At 36.3% G+C, this 20,638-nt stretch overlaps 1 protein-coding gene across 1 annotated transcript in view; it reads left to right on the top strand.

The window, feature by feature from the left end:
* LOC145294067 (exocyst complex component 3-like) overlaps window positions 1–20,638 on the top strand; it is a 100,295-nt gene that overhangs the window by 30,311 nt on the left and 49,346 nt on the right. The window contains exons 12-16 of the mRNA XM_080141068.1: window positions 5,539–5,612; window positions 10,594–10,689; window positions 16,446–16,512; window positions 19,263–19,355; window positions 20,038–20,131. Of these exons, the coding sequence (XP_079997194.1) occupies window positions 5,539–5,612; window positions 10,594–10,689; window positions 16,446–16,512; window positions 19,263–19,355; window positions 20,038–20,131 (424 nt within the window). The remainder of the gene's footprint in view (window positions 1–5,538; window positions 5,613–10,593; window positions 10,690–16,445; window positions 16,513–19,262; window positions 19,356–20,037; window positions 20,132–20,638) is intronic.

The raw sequence follows: 20,638 nt of genomic DNA, 5'->3' as shown, positions 1-20,638 counted from the left end.
ATGGATTCAAAAGTTAACGCCTTAGACAAAGCATGCTAGAAATGCAGGTATCAAATGATGGGATAGAGATCATGTCACATGGTTGGAGAACAGAAGAGTTTCTAACAGTCAGACTCGGGAAGCGAGAGAGATTAAATGCGTTTTGAAAATGTAGAGAGAAACTAAATGAATGTCACTCCGATGATGCCATCTGCATCTCTCAATCCCCAAGTAGAAAAAAAAAAACTATTAAAGAAGTAATAAGAATTAGATTGGTCTCTCCTACTGTAAACAATAAATAAGGATGGAATACTGTTGCCAGATCTGGGCAGGAACTGCTAAAAACAGCTTATCCTGCCTTGACAGAGTACAAAATAGACTTTGTGGCTTAGTGGGGGATGCCCTTTTCTCTACCCTGCAACCTCTCTCCCACAGAAGAGACGTTGCGAGCCTATCCTTGTTTTATCGTTATTTCCATGGCAGGTGCTCGTCTGAACTCCAATCTCTGGTCCCCCCTCGCCAATCTTTCACAAAAAACACCCGTCTAGCGTAATCCACTGTGAAAAATTTCCCCCACTCTATATCTGTGCCTAAATCAAAACGCGGATTCCATGAACAAAGCTTCTTTCTTAGAACTGCATGCCTGTGGAACTCTGTTACGTCTGCCTGCTACAACTTGGATGTCTTCAAGTCGGACTACAACTTGGATTTCTTCAAGTCCAATGTTAACAAATTCCTAATGAACCGCCCCCTTAATTAAACACTTCATCAAATCTCCACACTAACGTAATGTACTTGCAATAACCCTTATCCCTGAGTGGCTTCCGGGCCTTGATAAGTGGTGATCACTGTGTAAAAAAACAAAAAAAAAAACAACAACAATCTTTCTCTAGATAAAACCTTTGAACGCCAACAAGTTTCCATTGTGTTCCATGCATGAGTAAATTCATCTTGAGTTAAACAAGATCGCAACCACAAAAAAGATTACACATGGAAAAGCGCTGATAAGGGAAAACAGTGACCGCGCATGTATGTAAGAAAAAAAGAAATAGACTTATTTGATTAGTTTCTTGATTGCTCACTGGCAAAACTGCACAAGTATGCATTTGTGAGAAATGACACGTGCAAACGGTTTAACATTTGAAATGAGAGTAATAATGATTTATTAGAATATCCATGTAAGTTTCACACAATCAGTGATGAATGAGCATTCATTTATTAAAACGCAGATGTTAAAATTATCAGTTCGTCCCACATAAGTACGCTAGACAAATTAACGATCATCAATAGTCAGCAACAGTAGTATTTTAATATGGGAAAAACATCACCTAGCATAACTCGACTCCTCAGCTGAAGAAAGCTTAAGGATATTAAAGTGAAAACATCAATGTTATTGATGGCTATAATCTGAAAGAGAACAATATAAATGAAAAAATTAGCAAAAAAAAAAAAAAAAAAGAAGTAAAATGAAATTGTTCATGTTTCAAATTAATGTAAACAGCAATCATATGTGAGTGGTAAGAGAAATATGAAGACTGCATTAGATGAAAATGCTTCTGTATAAATAACATATATAATTATTTATATAATTGCAACTGGAAGAAGAATTACTCTGTAATCTTCATAAGTCTTTAAATGAAGAATCCTTCAATAATGGAAAAAAACAATTAAGAATTTAAATTGTTAACTAGAAAATGGGACCATCGCCTGTTTACCATGTCATATATATGTGTGTGTGTGTGTATAATGTCAACAGAATTAAAGAAATAAATTGTAAGATGGGCAACATCATGAAATTTGGAATATAGTCTTTTGTCATTTATTTGTTGTATGCTTTGTAATCACATTGAGCTTCTTAAATTAAGGATTTGTATCTATAAAAAGTGAAATATAATTGATTACATCATATTTCCACAGATATATATGTATGTCGGTACTACTTGGTGACCAGTAGTCTGAGATGTCGGATATTTTTCTGTCTCTGTCTGTCCTTGTTGCCATGTCACTAGTAAGGGTGCTGGAGGTAAACGTTTTGTCTGGGCTGACGTTATCCGCCTGATAGTCAGGGACCCGAACCTTGGATTAACCACTAAGGAGGCTGTCCTATCAGCAGGCGCAAAGTACTGGGACTGCTGTATTGCCATTTGGTGAGTGGATCTGGACCATGCAGTAGTCTCTGGTGGGGCCTCTCGATGCCATACTAGTGGGTAATTGTTACGGCTTTACCTTTTCATGTGCTACAAATAAAAAAAAAATTTTCCTGTCTTTTTCTCTCTTACTTTCCCTCTCTGTACTGCTCTAACCAAGTATGCCGACCTATTCCACAAATCCCCAAACCTCAACATGAAATATCTCCAGAATAAAAACTCGATTAAACCTAGAACCCCATCTTCCAGCGTAGACCCCTACTACCAGGTCTCCTTCTCCAATATCAGGGGTCTACGTTCCAACCTTCCAGAGGTTGAAACCCAATTACAGGAGACGAAACCGGACATATTATTTCTATGTGAAACTGGAATAGGGCCGACCACTTCCCTAGATGAGTTCATAATTAATGGATACTCCAATTTAACAGCTAAATCTGACTCCCAAGATCGCCATGGGCATGGAATATGTGCCTACATTAAGGATGGCTTCCCATGTGGCAGGGATATCTCTAGAGAAGATCCTAATTTACCCTATATGTGCTTCAGGGTTGCACTTGCTAACACCACTGCATTTATATTTGCCCTCTATAGGCCCCACAACAGCGGAGTTACTATCTTTAAGAGCATATCTGAGAAAATAGACCACATACTGTCTTCACATCCCTCGGCTAACATCCACATCTGTGGTGACTTCAATGTCCATAACGTGGAATGGCTGACCCATTCAAATAAGACAGATGATGAGGGGAGGTTTTGTCATGATTTTGCCATTGCTTATGACCTCACTCAGATTGTTCGCGAACCCACCCGTGTGCCCGATACACCCAATCAATATGCAAGCCTCTTAGACCTTTTTCTCTCAACGTCCCCTGAGCTATGTTCATGTACCGTTCATTCTCCTCTAGGATCCTCCGACCACTCCGTCGTATCAGTTAAGATAAAAACGAAATGTAAGAAGCCCCCAGACGTACCCCTCCACCGTACTGTATACCGATACTCTATGGCTGACTGGGATAGCTTCCGTACATTCATATCTGATTTACCTCTGCACTCCATGTTTAAAAAGGAAGTGTCCTCTATAGTATCAGACCTGACCGAATGGTTAATTGTAGGCATAGACCAATTCATACCATCTAAAAAATTCCAACAAAAACCTAACAGCCAGCCATGGTTCTCCCCAGAATGTGCTGCTGCTATCGCGCACAGAAATCACTTTTTCCATAGCTACCAACATAATAGATGCACTGAGACTAAAGCTGCTTTCAGGACTGCCAGCAACCAATGTAAAAGAGTAATAAAAAATGCAAGAGAGCTATATGCCCAGTCTGTTAAATCCAAGGTAGCTGATGAGCGGCTTGGTTCCCACCAGTTTTGGCAAATAACAAATAGGATCCTGAACAGAAGTGTGCGTTCTATCCCAACCATTATCAATGGACCAGAGGTCATCTCGTCAGCGTCAGACAAGGCCAAACTATTTGCAAAGAACTTTGCAGCTAATTCTACCCTATGCGACGAAGGCCATCAACTCCCCATATTTCCTCCTATAACACAGAACAAGCTAGGTAACATACAAATATCCGTGCATGAGGTCGCCAAGCTAATAAAAAACCTAGATTCCAGTAAAGCAACTGGCCCTGATGGCATCCCAATTATAGTGTTAAAAAAGCTTCAACCAGAACTTGCTCCCATACTTACGAAGCTATTTAAGCGCTGCCTTAAGGAGAAGTGCTTTCCGACCCCCTGGAAGACCTCATCAGTTTGCCCTGTATTTAAGAATTCAGGTGATAAGTCATCTCCCTCTCAGTACAGACCAATAAGTCTTCTCTGTGTTATGAGTAAGTTGCTGGAATCCATATTAAATAGAGAAATAGTCAACCACCTCAGCAGGAATAACCTTCTTAGTGACACACAATATGGTTTCCGCTCTGCAAGATCTACCGCAGATGTGCTGACGGTTATATCCCACAGGATTAGTGAATCACTTGACAAAGGCTTCCTTTCTAGGGCAATTGCTCTTGACATATCAAAGGCTTTCGACAAAGTATAGCATAAGGGTCTACTTCACAAGATTTCCAGCTACGGTATAACTGGAAATGTTTTCTCAATCATTAAATCATTTCTCTCCGATAGGCTCATAAGAATAGTGGTAGATGGTCAAAAATCGGAGGCCTGCAATATAAATGCTGGAGTCCCTCAGGGGTCAATCCTGGGCCCAACTCTCTTCCTGATCTACATCAATGACCTCCCTAAACACATACTTAAATCATTCGTTGACATCTATGCTGATGACACGACCATCTACGGCAACACATCAAAGGCTGTAAATGACGAAGTTCTCTCTGATTCTCTCTCCTCTGATCTCGAGCACGTGGTTCAGTGGGGGAAGATGTGGCTAGTTACCTTTAATGCATCCAAAACCAAACTCCTATCCTTACATCATCAACGCTCTGATCCCCAGATGGCATCAATTGTGATGGATGGCTCTCGTCTGGGTGAGGCCCCGTGTTTTGACAAGCTTCTGGGTTTGACCTTTACTCCTGATCTGAAATGGAACACGTACATCAAGTCTGTTGCCAAGGTCGCTGGAAAGATGGTGGGATCCTTCTACCGCTCCAGAAGATATCTCACTACTGATGCAATTCTCTATCTATATAAAAGCCAAGTACGGCCAAGGATGGAATACTGTTGCCATATCTGGGCAGGAGCTGCCAAAAACAGCCTATCATGCCTTGACAGAGTACAAAATAGACTTCGTGTTTTAGTGGGGGATGCCCTTTTCTCTACCCTGCAACCCCTCTCCCACAGAAGAGACGTTGCGAGCCTATCCTTGTTTTATCGTTATTTTCATGGCAGGTGCTCGTCTGAACTCCAATCCCTGGTCCCCCCTCGCAAATCTTTCACGAAAAACACCCATCTAGCTGAATCCACTGTGAAAAATTTCCCCCACTCTATATCTGTGCCTAAATCAAAACGCGGATTCCATGAACTAAGCTTCTTTCTTAGAACTGCACGCCTGTGGAACTCTGTTCCGTCTGCCTGCTTCCCTCCGGACTACAACTTGGATGTCTTCAAGTCCAATGTTAACAAATTCCTAATGAACCGCCCCCTTAAGTAAACACTTCAGCAAATCTCCTCACTAACTTAATGTACTTGCAATAACCCTTATCCCTGAGTGGCTTCCGGGCCTTGATAAGTGGTGATCACTGTGTAAAAAAAAAAAAAAAAAAAATGTATTAATAGCAAGTTTATCAAGAAAAGAGAAAGAAAGATTGAAATGTTTAAGTGACTGTGAAGAGTTTCTCTTGCAGAAAATCAGGGCAATAGTCTGAACAACAACAAAAAAAAAACCTTTCAACAAATTGACATTGTTTAAACTGTACTGCAATCAAATCTTCTGTGTTTTGTGTTTCAGTTAAAAGATCTTATCCAGCAACAACTTGAAGGAAATGAATTCATCACTCTTCTCACCTGGCTCAACAGTTATGAGTAAGTTATCCTCATCATCGCCTGATTTCCATTTCCTTTTTAAAGTGTATTTTTACATCTTTACATGATTTTGCCTGGTAGTCAGTCATGTTTCAGTTTGAAATAACATTTTTGGATGCTATAGAGCTGGGATTCACAACCGAGGTCTGCATTCACTCCCGAGGGTCCACAGAAGCTTTAAGTTAATTTAATTTTTTTTTATTTGTTTACTAGTAGTGTGTCGCTATGTGCTCCCTCGCTCAACAACGCTCGCTGACCCTGTGTGCCATGATTATCTTCTTTTCCATCTCCTCTTGTGGTCGGGTGTCTTACACTGGCGGGGGTCGTGCAGTGGTTCACAAGTATAAAATAAAACACCTGACTAATCAACATTTGTGGCCCTTGCTTCAATTTAGAAAAATTTTAGTAGACAATATGTCTATACTTGAACACACTACTAACAACTTGGAAATATTAGAAGCATTATTAATTAAAACTAAAACGCCAGATATCGATAAAAGAAATTTACTAAATCCCAACATAGTGCCCCAGTAGTTGCTGCCCCTGCTACACCAAAGTGACAATGTGCCTTGTTTGGAGTGAAAATGTAATAAAAAAAAAAAAAAAATAACATCCTGAAATGCCTGAAATGAAATAACTTACTATATTAACCAATGAAATAACTATAAAATATACACATATATATAAAAACGTCAAAGAAAACCAACACTTCTTTTGAATTGGAAACCATGTTTAATTTCAGAAGAGTTTCTGATAGGTAGCTATTCTATACAAGTCCTGGAGATGAAGAATTTTCAGTGGGTAGCTGTTCTGTACAGGTTCTGGACGTTATAATTTTGCAGCAAAAGATCTTTCTCCTGTTGACATGAAAAAAATTATATGCTGCAATGCTAAAAGATTCAATTTTTATGGAGCAATTCTGGTTTCTGATTTGCTGATAGTAGAACGTGGTTCAATTTGATTCATCTGCGTTTATAAATAGAATCTCCTAACTTTCAAAGATCATACCCCATTAGAGATCAAAAATATTGCAACAACTTTTATAGATTGTATAGAACTGGTCCGGTTAATTATCTCTGATGATGAATCTAGACAGATTTGAAAGTACTTGGCTTGCAATAAATATGTTGACTACATTAGCCAGTTTCTGCCAAAAACAAAACATTAATTCGGAAGGAAAGGATCCAAACTAGAATTAGTAGACACAAATGTCTATTTAATTCAATGAAATATGTCTAAAGTATTTAATTCTATTTAATTCAATGAAATATGTCTAAAGTATTTAATTCTATTTAATTCAATGAAATATGTCTAAAGTATTTAATTCTATTTAATTCAATGAAATATGTCTAAAGTATTTAATTCTATTTAATTCAATGAAATATGTCTAAAGTATTTAATTCTATTTAATTCAATGAAATATGTCTAAAGTATTTAATTCTATTTAATTCAATGAAATATGTCTAAAGTATTTAATTCTATTTAATTCAATGAAATATGTCTAAAGTATTTAATTCTATTTAATTCAATGAAATATGTCTAAAGTATTTAAAAAATAAATAATGCAAAATAAAATACAAAAATACACAAACTTTGACACATTCCATAGATATCATTTTAGATGCCCTTTGCATGCCTTATTAAACCATTACCTTTCTACAAACCTCATCTCCTGTCGCTTTATTTTTGGTTATTGTATCATGCATGTGTGGTTATTGAAATTTTCCAAATTTATATTTTTATTTTTTGCTATGAATATAACTGCTATATTCATAGCATAAAATACAAATAGTGGAAAACAAAACATGTATATAAAATATAGAATAGATTTATTACATTAGGTACAATAATAGAAGTCCATGTCAGGTAGCAACAACTGATAAGTGAGTTGACAAGCAAGCCAGTAAGTGTTCACATTCCAACTTGCAGCTTCAGATGACTCCAACCAGTTTTTCTTTCCTCGTATGTGAACTGTAGTCATGTGTTTGAACCATATTGTAACAATATCAAAATTGATTCATTGTTGACTTTTATTAATCTAGGAATAAATATTTTACTACTTTTGCACTTTGTACATCAGATTTCTAGGATGTTAGCTCGGACTCAACCAGTAGTTTACATAAAGTGGCAGAATATGCCGAGCGCCGATCAAATTAAAAAAAACACTAGAAAAATAAATAATAACATTTATTGGATACTAATTACAATGGGGGGAAAAAAATGGAAAAAAAAAACTTACCATAACTTTTTTTTTACAAGAAAAGTTTCAAGAATTTTTAGAAAAACTGTTGACATTTTTATTTTTTAGGGTTAGAGTTGGATAGATTATATTTGTGTGTGATTAAAAACTAAATTTTTTCTCAATTTATTATGTCGTCTGCTTGGATTTTTATTGGCTAAGTGTACTTCTTATCACTTTTTCGTTGGCTGATCAACTTGATCAGCATATTCCGGTGGTTTATGTCAGCTGCCAGTCAAGTCTGAGTCAACATTTATGGAAATGCAATGCGCAAAGTGCAAAACTTGTTGTTTTTTTTACTAGGGAATCATCACTTATTAAGGCCCAAAGACCACTCAAGAATAAAAGTTAATGAGTCTCAGGTGGACAGTGAGACACCACCATGATGACGAGTAATGATGGGGATTTTTTTTTTTTTTTTTTTTTTACACAGTGATCACCACTTATCAAGGCCCGGAAGCCACTCAGGGATAAGGGTTAAATTGAGTAGAATTTGGTTATTTAAGAGGACAACTCAACAAGAATTTGTTTACATTGGACTTGAAGATGATGATTACGATGATCATTTGTTCAACGTGCATTTTATATGCTGACATGTATTAGATGGCTTTCATAAATCGACTTCCAAACTAACATATCTCAGGCCAGGTCTTATTTAATTATTTTTATTTATTTTTTTTTTTTTTACATAGACGTCACCACTTATCAAGGCCGATAGGCCACTCAAGGATAAGGGTTAAAGAGTGTAGAGTAGTCAAAAGGACAATATAGTAATCGATAGTAATGGAAGTTCGGTAAATTTGTTAACTTAAGTGGAACGGCTCATCAGAAACTTGTTCACGTTGGACTTGAAGACAACCATATTATAGAAAGCTGGAAAGCAGGAAAACGGAAGACAATTCCACAGGCATGCAGTTCTAAGGAAGAAGCTTTGATCATGGAATCTATGTTTAGGTTTAGGTACTGATAAAGAGTGGGGAAAATTATTGATAATGTTTTCAGCTAGTCTAGTGTTTCTTGTGAAAGTTTGGCAAGGGGGGACCATAGATTGAAGCTCAGTCGAACACTTTCCATGAAAATAACGATAAAGCAGAGACAAACTCGCAACATCTCTTCTGTGAGACAGAGGTTGCAGCGAAGAGAAAAGGATATCTCCCATATTTATTACGATTTCTCTCCAAATCATCCTTATAGCTTCCTCACATGTTTTCTTTGTCTTCCCTCTGCCAACTGACCTTGCTATCACAGCTGTCCTACATCTGCTAACCCAAGAAGTCTAATCCATTTTTTTTTTCAGTGTAACGATACCCTCGGACGTTGTACGCATCTATTTATACTGCCTAGATTTAATCATCTTCTCAGATCATAAGCATCATCATCATCATCATCATCAAAGCCAATCTTTAAGATTTACATTGTGCATCTACTGTATCATTCTCATAATTTTTTGCAATGTTTTTTTTTTTTACAAAGGTGTCGCCATTTATCAAGACCCAGAGGCCACTCGAGGACAAGGGTTAATAATTGCACAGTAGTAAAGTGTTTTGCAAGTTTTACTTCTATATATGATCACACTGCGTACACATGCCTGTTAGACTCTTCTCTTGATCGACAATGGTAACGCTCTGCTGATTACTAATGGCAGAAGTTCCATGAGCTTGTTCCATCCACCCTAACTCTTGCTATCACCATAAAACCAGCTTGCAATGTTGAGTAAGAAAGATCAGAGGAAAAATATTATTTGAATAAGAAACAAAAGAGTTGAGGAATTTTTTTTTTTTTTGAATTGCGATGTTTTGAAGAAAGAGATGATTCAGTAAAGAAACAAGAGATTGCATGAAAAGTTATGTAAGCAGTTATGTATTGACTTTGAACAGAAACAAAGATGCATTAGTGTGTGCAAAGCTAGATTTACAAGTTAGAGAGAGGAGGAGAGTATGACAATCATAGCATATCATGCTGTCTGCTTCTTTCTCTTTGTCTTTCTTTTTAACATCATCGGGCAGACTAAATAGAGAGGGAGGGAAGGCTATGTGGTATTTTGATACGGATGTTTGGTTTGGTTGATTTTTTAGACCAATGTAAATTTGTGTTAAATGCTATGAACAATGTTTGAGTTACATTAAAAAACAAAAAAAAACTTTTAATCTTTTTTTCATTGCATTTCATTCCTGTTGAAAATGAAATTGTATATTTATCTATATCCATGTGTTCACCTTTCTTTCCCCAATTACTTAATTCTGTGTGCTTTACTGTAGACATGATTACATAATTCAGGGAATACCCTCTGAGCCAGAACAAATTCCAGCAAAAATATAAATGTTTCTGTTTTCCTGCTTTCCAACTGACTACAGTATGGTTGTCTTCAAGTTTGATGTGAACAAATTCTTGATGAGCCATTTCTTTAAGTAATCCAATTTACCAAATTTCCACTACTAACGATGACTGTGACATGTTCCCTTTCACCACTGTACACTGATTAACTCTTATCCTTGAGTGGCTTCCGGGCCTTGATAAGTGGTGACTCCTTTGTAAAAAAAAATAAATAAATAAAAAAAATAAAAAAATATTAGCAGCTGTCACAGGATATCCCAAACTCCTTTTTACAATTTTTTTTTCTTTTTAGAAGGAGTTTTAGCCAATCATGCTGACGAAATAAAATTAAAGTTGATGTGAGAAAAGGAAATAATTTCTTTCCTTTTTTACTAATTTTTCTCGTTTCTTTTTCTTGTTTGCTTTTAGCTCGCCAGAATTAATGAAAGATCCAGAACTGAATTTTGATACTAAAGATCTTGGCCCTCTTCTTGAGAACAGTGTTGTGGAAATGTTACAGGATGAGTAAGTGCCTTTTTAATTTTTTTTTTAATAGTTCAAATCAATCAAAAAGCATACTGATATGGTAAACATCATGTGAAAATAGATGCTGCTTCTTGGTTAATATAGCGAAATTCCTTTCTAGGGCAATTGCTCTTGACATATCAAAGGCCTTCGACAAGGTATGGCATAAGGGTCTACTTCACAAGATTTCCAGCTACGGTATAACTGGGAATGTTTTCTCAATCATTAAATCTTTTCTCTCCGATAGGCTCATAAGAGTAGTGGTAGATGGACAAAAATCGGAGGTCTGCAATATAAATGCTGGAGTCCCTCAGGGGTCAATCCTGGGCCCAACTCTCTTCCTGATCTACATCAATGACCTCCCTAAACACATACTTAAATCATTCGTTGACATCTATGCTGATGACATGACCATCTACGGCAAAACATCAAAGGCTGTAAATGACAAAGTTCTCTCTGATTCTCTCTCCTCTGATCTCGAGCGCGTGGTTCAGTGGGGGAAGATGTGGCTGGTTACCTTTAATGCATCCAAAACCAAACTCCTATCCTTACATCATCAATGCTCTGATCCCCAGATGGCATCAATTGTGATGGATGGCTCTCGTCTGGGTGAGGCCCCGTGTTTTGACAAGCTTCTGGGTTTGACCTTTACTCCTGATCTGAAATGGAACACGTACATCAAGTCTGTTGCCAAGGTCGCTGGAAAGATGGTGGGATCCTTCTACCGCTCCAGAAGATATCTCACTACTGATGCAATTCTCTATCTATATAAAAGCTAAGTACGTCCAAGGATGGAATACTGTTGCCATATCTGGGCAGGAGCTGCTAAAAACAGCCTATCCTGCCTTGACAGAGTAGAAAATAGACTTCGTGGCTTAGTGGGGGATGCCCTTTTCTCTTCCCTGCAACCTCTCTCCCACAGAAGACACGTTGCGAGCCTATCCTTGTTTTATCGTTATTTCCATGGCAGATGCTCGTCTGAACTCCAATCTCTGGTCCCCCCTCGCCAATCTTTCACTAAAAACACCCGTCTTGCTGAATCCACTGTGAAAAATTTCCCCCACTCTATATCTGTGCCTAAATCCAAACGCGGATTCCATGAACAAAGCTTCTTTCTTAGAACTGCCCGCCTGTGGAACTCTGTTCCGTCTGCCTGCTTCCCTCCGGACTACAACTTGGATGTCTTCAAGTCCAATGTTAACAAATTCCTAATGAACCGCCCCCTTAAGTAAATACTTCATCAAAGCTCCACACTAAGGTAATGTACTTGCAATAACCCTTATCCCTGAGTGGCTTCCGGGCCTTGATAAGTGGTGATCAATGTGTAAAAAAAAAAAAAAAAAAAAAAAATTGAATTTCAAGTGAAACCAATAGTATCTACTTAATTGTCATGTCACAATAATGAACATGTCCAAAAATTACGAAAAACGATTAGGTTGAAAACTAATTATTAATGAAAAATTTTTCAAAGACAAGTAGCAAAAATTGAGTTTTGAGAGAAAAAAATGAAACTGGAGAGTAATTGAATCGTAACAAGGAAGGTAATTATTTTCTGAAAAATTTGAAAATATTCAACCAATTTAGCAAAACTCAATTGTTGCTAACTGTATTTGAAAACTGTTCTTTATATATAAACTACTAGCAGGGAGACCGGACGTTGCCCAGGATTGAATGAGGATTAACAAATATTCCATACTTCCTATACTTTTATTTGTTCCCCGACAAAGGCGGGATTGGACATAGTAATTCGCTTCTGTTCGTTTGTTTGCACTTTTCTCAATAATCATGCCTTGTTTTTTTTTTGTTTTTTTTTCTTTAAATTTTGCACATAAACTGGTCATGATGAAAGTAAATTTTTGACAGTAAGGATTTTCCAGGATAACTCTGGTTACACCCTTTAACGGGCATTGTAGAGGTAAAATTGTCCCCGAATCGTTTGTCTGTTCATTTTTTTGCACTTTTTTCAGTAACCACGCCTTGGATTTTTAAAAAAAAATTTGCACAAACATTAGTCATGGTGAAAGTAAATTTTTTTATTTAGAACCTTTCAAATCTGGAAAATCTACAACAGTATAGTAAATAATGGGCAATCAACGATTCCCCCACTAACCAACAATCACGAGGTTCTTTGCTCAGCAACCGAGAAGGCTAACATGCTTGCCAGTCGGTTTGCCTCTAACTCTACACTGGACCCTTTAAACCACCCCCTACCTGACTTTCCTATGCGGACAGACGCCAAGCTAGACGATCTGGAAATCACCCCTGCTCAGGTGCATGCTATCATAAAAAACCTTGACACTTCCAAAGCATGTGGACCCGACCTCATCCCAGCTGTGCTATTAAAAAAGTGCTCAGCCGAAGTGGCTCCAGTTCTCTCCAAACTCTACAACAAATGCCTTAATGAATCTTGCTTTCCGAGCTGCTGGAAAACTGCTTCTGTGGTACCAGTATTCAAGAATTCTGGCGAAAGAACTGACCCATTAAATTATCGCCCTATTAGCCTCCTCCCACTTTTTGCCAAAATATTTGAGACCTTAATTAACCATGCTTTAGTCCAGCACCTTACAGATGCTAAACTTCTGACCGACCATCAATATGGATTTAGACAAGCCCGTTCCACAGCAGACATCCTCACTGTAATCTCTGAACGCATATACCATTCACTGGACAAAGCGGGAGAGGGCAGAGCGGTAGCTCTAGATATATCTAAGGCTTTTGACAGGGTATGGCATGAGGGTCTCCTCAGGAAGATTAGATCTTACGGTATCACTGGTAGAATACTTAACATAATTAAATCCTTCTTAGATAAGAGAAAAATCCAGGTTGTCCTCGACGGTCGTACGTCTAAACAATATAATATAAATGCCGGAGTGCCCCAGGGATCTATCCTTGGTCCTCTGCTGTTCCTGATATTCATAAATGACCTCCCCGATAAAATTGCCTCTGAGATGGGTATATATGCTGATGACACCACACTCTATAGCAGGCACGACAGGAAAACAAATGAACATATATCTAAAGTAATGGCAGAAACACTAGAGGATGACCTCAAATCAGTAGTGGAATGGGGACAAAAATGGATGGTAACGTTCAATGCCACCAAGACAAAACTGGTTTCATTCAATAATTACAAGAAACCTTCTCTACCACCTATAGCATAGTGCCCCAGTAGCAATGGCCAACAACTCTTTAGCTGAGAGTACGTCTTTCAAGCTCCTTGGCCTAACGTTCACAGGAAACATGAGCTGGAACAATTACATCGAGGGCATTGCCAGGGCCGCTGCGAGGAAGGTGGGCTCTCTCTACCGTGCTAGAAAACTTCTAACACCCGAAAGTATCCTGTACCTCTATAAGGCCACTATCCGCCCATGTATGGAGTATTGCTGTCATATTTGGGCCGGTGCATCGGCTACTAGTCTCTCTCTCTCCTTGACAGGGTTCAAAAGAGAGTCGCAAATCTGATAGGCCCTAAACTGGCATCAAAACTTCAGCCTCTGTCCCATCGTCGGAACGTTGCATCCCTCTGCCTGTTCTACAAGTATTATAATGGTGAATGCTCTGAAGAACTGCAAGCACTTGTGCCCCCACGACGTGAACACCCTCGACAGACCCGACAAGCTGCAAAATCCCACCCCCACACTGTAGAGATCCCTAGATGTAAAAGATCTTTCTACTCCAGTAGTTTCTTCCCCAGAACTGCTAGACTTTGGAATTCCATTCCAGGTCACTGCTTCCCCAACTGTACTGACATGCATAAGTTCAAGTGCAACGTGAACCAACATCTCGCTGCCCTAATCCCTACATAGTGCCCCAGTAGATGTTTCCCCTGATAGTAGCCCCCTACACCAAAGTGGCAATGTGCCTTGTTTGGGGTGAAAATGTAATAAAAAAAAAAAAAAAAAAAAAAAAATCCAATTTTTCACGTCAATCACAGACATAACGTGGCTCACTAGTCAACACTCCCAACATACAGTTTCATCATGATTGACATGCCCGAAGCAATCATTTCCTTCAATGACAAACTTACAGCATTCGGTCCAAGGATTTCACCTGTGCGTGGCAAGTTTTCCTTTTGTCAACTCATCACAATCATAGCATAAATGCTTCTTGCAGCCTTTAGCGTATCATGACAATGCACACTAAGGAAAATAGTCTCTTTGCATTACATGCATCGTACAAGGTATGTTTCACTTTTACAGCATCCACCCTCCTTGACATAGCAATCCTTTTCTATATCTTGGTTACTCTTGAAATTCTCTTTCCAAACTTATTCATTCGTGGAGAGAGACCCTGCATGCTCGGCTTGTCATTGAAATTGGTAAAATCACTCATTTGTCAATCAAATCTATTAGTTGTTTGCTCTAGTTGGGAACCCACCATGGTACACCGGGAGGAAGCTTCACATGCCTCCCTGCAGTAACTTAGTCTATGATACATTGTAGTCTACATTGTACTATAGAGAACCCACTATCGATTTTATGAAATTAATTTTATATAATAATTTGAATTAAAATTTAAAATGCAAAAGTCCTGTATCATGGTTCAATTGTGTTCTAAACAAACATTCATTTCAAACATGCCCCTACCTTATTAAAGAATCTACTGTTGATTTTATATGTCGGACTCTTCTGCTTGTGGGGGATAAAACTTTTCAAATGCTCTTGTAATGTTAGGTTGTATAAAAATATTAAATTTGGCCAGAATCGAACTGTTCCTTCTTTAATGGGATTTTGTCAGTTATCGATTTTAAATACTTATTGGAGGCATTCTGATACAAAATCTATCTAAGAACTTTCTTAAGAATATAAAGTACATTTGTGTGATATTTAAAAAATAATGGTCAAACCGTTTTGGAGTCCCTAGAAAACTCTCACACACACAGATAACATGCCTTTATACATAAGTAGAGATTTTCCGCTCCTTAGAAACGGGACATTCATCCTAACCTTCATATATTAACTTTTCTCTCTTCTATACTACTGGGACATTTATTTAATATCGTGCGAACATTCTAACCTTTTTGTTTTCATCTTGGATGTGTTTTTGTGCTAAAACGTTTGTCTTTAATTTTTGTACTGACACCTTTCTCTTTAATTTCTGCTTCGGCACTTCTACAGAATTGGGACAGGATTTTGTAGTCAATAAATGGAGTTTTCAGATAAAAAACAATGGTTTCAACTGATTTTTTTGTCAATTCTAATAAGTTACAATGGTAGCTTCCAAATTATGCAATCGAAATTACCTGAACATTACTGAATTATTAAACAAAACAATTTAATCATGTTAACAGGTAAAAAATTGCCGCCATCTTGTTTAAATCAAAACAGAAAATTACTTCTCTTTTGAACTCTCCTGTGTCTTATGATCATTTTTATCAAATTCTATTTTTTATTTTCTTTAATAAATAATTTTCTACCTTATCGATTTTCGTAATTTTTGGATGTAATGATCTTAAAAATACGAGGAATACATAGATACCATTGTTTTTCTGTGAAATTCAGTTTTACGATTTCTGAACTTTCGTCCCAATAGTGTAGAAGCGCTTCTGCTTTTATTTGCATGTTAATAAAGATGACTCAATAAAGTTGTTTTAAATCTAGAATAAGACTTTGTCTTTCAATTCTATATACCTTTGTGGTATTAAAAATTAATCGGACCTTATTTTAAGCTCAACTTCATGTCACATCCAGCCCTCCTGATGAGGCAAATAAATAATAATCATCCTTCATTCATTGTTTTTTTTTTTATCGTTTTAGATTTCTAAAAAACAAGAGAAAAGACATTATTGAATGGAGCCACAATGCCCTGAAAAGCGATCAGCAGGTAAAACTATCTCTTTTAACTTGTCATACATCGACAACATTCCCAATCCATATATTTGATAATTTCGGATAGAATTAAAAAAAAAATTTTTTTTGAATCATTATTTCCTGAGTTTATTGGTTTTATTTTTTTTTTTACAAACTATTAGGTACTTATCCACTTTATGACCAAATCTTTCCGGCTGACTACAATATGGTTGTCTTCAAGTCTAACGTAAACAAGTTCTTGATGAGCCGTTCCATATAAGTTAACAAATTTACCGAATTGATTATTATATTGTCCAATTTCTACTGTACACTCTTTAACCCTTATCCTCGAGTGGCCTCTTGGCCTTGATAATGTGGTGATGCCTGTGTAAAAAAAAAAAAATCTCTCCTGCAACTTCACATCAGCATCTTCTGACAGCTCATCACCTAAGCAGCCAGGAGATGCTGCCAGATGATTAATTCAAAACTCAGCAGTCCCTTCCCTCCCCATGTTAAAAATGACTTTTTATTTAGAAAAAAACATTTTTAACATGGGGGAAAGGGAGGTAATTCCTGATGACATTTTGTTCTCATTTTCGATTAGAAAATTTTTGTTTTTTTTTCACTTAATAAATTTTACATTTTCATTGAAACTTCTGATTGGCTAATCAAGCTGCTTATGTAATCTGCTGGAAGATGCCAATACAAAGTATGAAAAATTGGGTCATAAACTGGATAAAGACTAATTATTGTGAATGTTATTTGATATTAAGGTATTATTGTACATTAGGACCCTGTGCTAGTTCAGCCCCTCCACTCCAAAACAAAAAATATTAGGTTTTATTTTCGGGGAGGTGATTACATGTAAAGATCCTGAAAAACTTTGTAGTCTCATCTTAGATGTTATTCTCACAAAGTTTTGGTCGATGTAACGTCCAAGCACTGTGGTGCAATGAATAAAGTGCTAAATAATAATCAGTTTTAATTGAGTCTTTTGGAGATTAAAGGTTTGATCTTCAGAGATACTAAGAATATACTTAAGAATTATTTAAGACTTTTACCCGGTCATGGTTGACGGAATGAGAGCAATCTACTCGTGTAGTTGGAATGAAGGGTTCAGTTTGAAATTCTTGAAAGACAATATTTTTGAAAGATCAGGATCATGAGAGCCTTTGGAAGCCTATGCCTGAAAACAATGACAAAGGCCTGTTCTTAGCCTACCCTGAGGCTGTTATCAAAGCCAAAGACAGGCTCACTGAGGAAATTGATAGACAAGTCACAAAAACCAACTACCAAAATTTGAGGAATAAATATAAAAATATGAAATGGTAATCTTGCAACCAAATATTATCCATACCCTGTATGTATGTACAAGCATATATATATATATATATATATATTAATGTTGGGACGATTAATCGGAAATCATAAAAATTAGAACGTTTGGAGGAATCGGTATAAAAAATGTTGGTGCCTATTTTCCAATGTCAAATTGATTCTTTTAATTGTCTTTTTTTTTATCTGATTTTATTTCAAATAAAATCTTTTATTGCTGGTAATATTGATAAATTAGTAAATATTCATTGATTTTAAAATACATGTAAAGTTAAAATCTATAGATCATCCTCCAGAAGTGTGTTTTGACATTTAGGAAAATGTCTGCATATTTAACGTGTGTTTTTATGAAAATCGGGGAAAGTAACAATCTTATAGTTAAATAATTAGAGATTTATAAAGAATCGGAATCAGGAAAAATATTGGAATCGTTCCATCACTAATATATATATGCATCGGGTAATATAATACGAATTCAAACACTAAGCAAAAAAACAATATTAAAATAAACACGCATAAATATAGGAATAAAATTATATGATAATTGGAAAAAAACAAATAGGAAAAACAGGGAAAATTAAACAAAAATAAATAATTAATAAAAAATAAAAATACGAAAGTATGGGTTAAAACGGAAAACTATCTTTACATAATACCAAAAGATGGAGGAAGTGAGGAAGCATGGCTGTGGAAATCTTTTTACCCGAATACGATGTCCAGCATGTTAAAAATATACCATTTTTTGTAAAAATCTAATGGATAAACATCTGAAGAAGTTGGTGGGGACAGGATATTTTTGCGGAAACATAAATCGTAAAATTGCCAACTCATTAATGAAACAGTTGTAATGGAGAAATCCAGGAAATAAACAAAGGTTATAAAAAAGAAAACATGAGTCTTTGAATTTTCAACAAAATTTTGCACTAATATATATATATATATATATATGTATATAGGGGGTATTCTAAAAATAATGCCTCCTATTTTTTATTCCACCTAAATGGAGCTGAAGGGATTGCAAATTGCATTGTTATGATGACTGAACTTATGCATTCATAATCTCAATGTTTCATCTTTGTTTTGCAAATGGTGATGGTGTGAGACTCTAAGAAAGAAACCACTGTCATGGACATGTATCAGAAGCCGAGATGCATCATTGAATTTCTGACAAAAATGCATTGAGAATGGTAGTGACTATGTAGGAAAATAAATTCTAGTGCACAAAAGATCGCTTGTTTCAATAATACCACTTCTGTCTTTGTAGCTCTTCAACTTTTTTGAGTTAAAAAAATAAGATGTTTCACTTTTGGAACGACCCTGTAGTTCTAAAAAAAAACAATGTTATTTACTTCTCATTTGTCGAATTCATGCAAAAATATTTTTGAGAAAAATAAGAATAAAGATAGAATTAGCATGCTGAGTTCACCTCGTTATGTTTTATATATGCAGGACTGGTATAAAGAAAAACTACCTGACACAGACAAAGACCAATATTATAACACACCGTTGGCACTTATAATATTTGACATGGTTGATCAAAATGTAAGTATATTTTTTATTTTTACTGTTTTGAAACTAAGAAAAAGAAAGTTTGTTGTTCATGAATTATGCCAAATTGTTTTTTCCACTCAGGCAGAAGAAGTGTGAACGAAGAAAAAAGAGAAAAGAAATACACAAAATAAAATGTCTATACAAAAATATGCTCCATTTGGTCGCTTCATGTTCATGTTAATTTGAAATACTAACATTAAAAAAACAATCTCTTAATTCTTGAGCCAATCTGCCTAGACAGAAGTGATGATCATTGTCCCAATAACATGACATCATTTTTTTTTTCTAGTCTCTTTCTCCTCCCCCCCCCCTTTGTTTTTCTCCATTCTTCATTGTCTTTTTTTCCTTATCAATTCAAATCTCTCCATTTCTCTCTTTTTCTCATTTGTTTTGAATTTCTCTCTTCGCACTTCCCTCTCCCTTTGAGAAAGAGATTTGAATCCATAAAGAAGGTGAAAAAAAGAAAGATTGATCTTTATTTCTTTTACCTTCTTTATTGATTCAAATCTCTCTCTCTCTCTCTCTCCCTTTCTTTCTCTTTCTCTTCAACTTTTTCTTCATAGTTCATTTCTTTTACCTTCCTTGATTCAAATCTCCCTCTCTCTCTTTTTTATTCATTGTTTATTTCCTTTACTTTCCTTATCGATTTAAACCATTCCTTTATTCTTTACAGTTACAAGTTGCCAAAATCGTCAGTGTCGATCTAGTCAAGAAAATCCTTCAATTGTTTGTGGAAAATCTTAGTGGTTTTGTAAATGATTACAAATGTAAGCCTTTAATGTTTTGTATCATTTTTTTTCACTTTGATTATAAAAATATAAAAAAAACATTTTGAATATCATAAAAATTTAATGCCACAAATCCCTTTCTTTTCTTTCTTAAATTTTTCCATAACTTTACAGTTTGTATCATGCAAGGCACGGAAAAAATGAAAAGACAAATCATCTGCAAAGAGAATCAAGGAATTTTTTTTTTATGTTGAAATTTGATTTTGATCAAAAGAATTTTTAATTATTTGGATACAATTCTCATCTTATATACGGCATAATCACGTTGACACACCGGTTCCTGTTAGATCATCTAAGTTAAGCCACATTGAGTCTGGTCAGTACTAAAATGTGTGACCATTTGGGAATTCCAGAGGCTCTTCATGCTATCCATTTATCTCTATATTGCTTCCAGTTAGTCTTGGGCCTCTCCTTGCCACTGGGTCTAAGCAGTGCTGATTCAGGAGTGGTGTGGTTAGATAGTGCACAACCCTTGCCTCACAATTA

Source organism: Euprymna scolopes, chromosome 15, assembly GCF_053919585.1.
Source record: "Euprymna scolopes isolate OS-2025 chromosome 15, ASM5391958v1, whole genome shotgun sequence".
Taxonomy (NCBI): domain Eukaryota; kingdom Metazoa; phylum Mollusca; class Cephalopoda; order Sepiida; family Sepiolidae; genus Euprymna; species Euprymna scolopes.
The sequence above is the reverse complement of the archived record's forward strand: the minus strand, read 5'-3'. Positions and strand labels throughout refer to the sequence as shown.